The sequence below is a fragment of the Capricornis sumatraensis genome, chromosome 2 (genome assembly GCF_032405125.1).
Source record: "Capricornis sumatraensis isolate serow.1 chromosome 2, serow.2, whole genome shotgun sequence".
Taxonomy (NCBI): Eukaryota; Metazoa; Chordata; class Mammalia; order Artiodactyla; family Bovidae; genus Capricornis; species Capricornis sumatraensis.
Genome location: NC_091070.1, coordinates 119,008,435 through 119,009,240, shown reverse-complemented (window position 1 = coordinate 119,009,240; position 806 = coordinate 119,008,435). Strand labels below are relative to the sequence as shown.

Genomic DNA, 806 nt, shown 5'->3' with positions numbered 1-806 from the left:
ACTGGGTCAGGCATCCATGGGAACATGGAGGAAGATTAGAAATCAGAGTATCAGAGACAAAGGGAGAAAGAAAGACAGATTGCAATGAGTGTGTGTGAATCAATTCACTAATCAACTTGAAGCTATTAATTACTTATCCTTTGCTAGAGGAGAAAACACTCTTTAGGAGTCAGAGGGAGAAGAGATGGAGGGAGCTGCTCTCATAGTGTCCCTACCTGGGTTTCTTCCAGGCTCACCTGTTCCTGCAGCCATGTCTTCCCAGCAGCAGCAGCAGCAGCAGCAGCAGTGCCTGCCCCAGACGATCCAACAGCAGCAGGTGAAGCAGCCTTGTCAGCCGCCCCCTGTCCAATGTCAAGAGACGTGTGCACCTAAAACCAAGGATCCATGTGCTCCCCAGGCCAAGAAGCAATGCCCACCCAAGGGCACAGCCATCCCAGCCCAACAGAAGTGTCCCGCAACCCGGCAAGCCCCCAAGAGTAAATAGAAGGATGGACTGAAATATACCTGCCTGCCATCCAGGCTACCAGATGCAGCCTTCTCTTCCACCTGTTTCTCCTCTGATCCTCGGCTCCAGGATTTGCCCTCCTCTCCCACCTCCTCCTACTCAGGGTCCAAGGAAGAATTGTCAGGATTTCTTCCCACACAACCCCGTGTCTCACACATCCCCTTGCTCCCAGTATTCTGTTCCCCACTCTGACTCCCTCCTAGATGAACATGAGTGAGTTCCCAGCCTCTCTAGCTTCCAGTTTGGCCACAGCTATGGCCCCATCCATGTTCTAAAGCAAGAAATGTATCTCAGCTCATGG

At 52.0% G+C, this 806-nt stretch overlaps 1 protein-coding gene across 1 annotated transcript; it reads left to right on the top strand.

Annotated features, from left to right (window-relative positions):
- Positions 1 to 250: 250 nt before the first annotated feature.
- On the top strand, positions 251 to 484 carry SPRR4 (small proline rich protein 4). Its single transcript, XM_068963586.1, has one exon. It carries the CDS (start codon positions 251 to 253, stop codon positions 482 to 484), a length of 234 nt encoding a protein of 77 aa, XP_068819687.1.
- The last annotated feature ends 322 nt before the right edge of the window (positions 485 to 806 follow it).

Coding starts and splice junctions, on each gene's coding strand:
- SPRR4 (XM_068963586.1), top strand. CDS start 251: ATGTCTTCCCAGCAGCAGCAGCAGCAGCAGCAGCAGTGCCTGCCCCAG.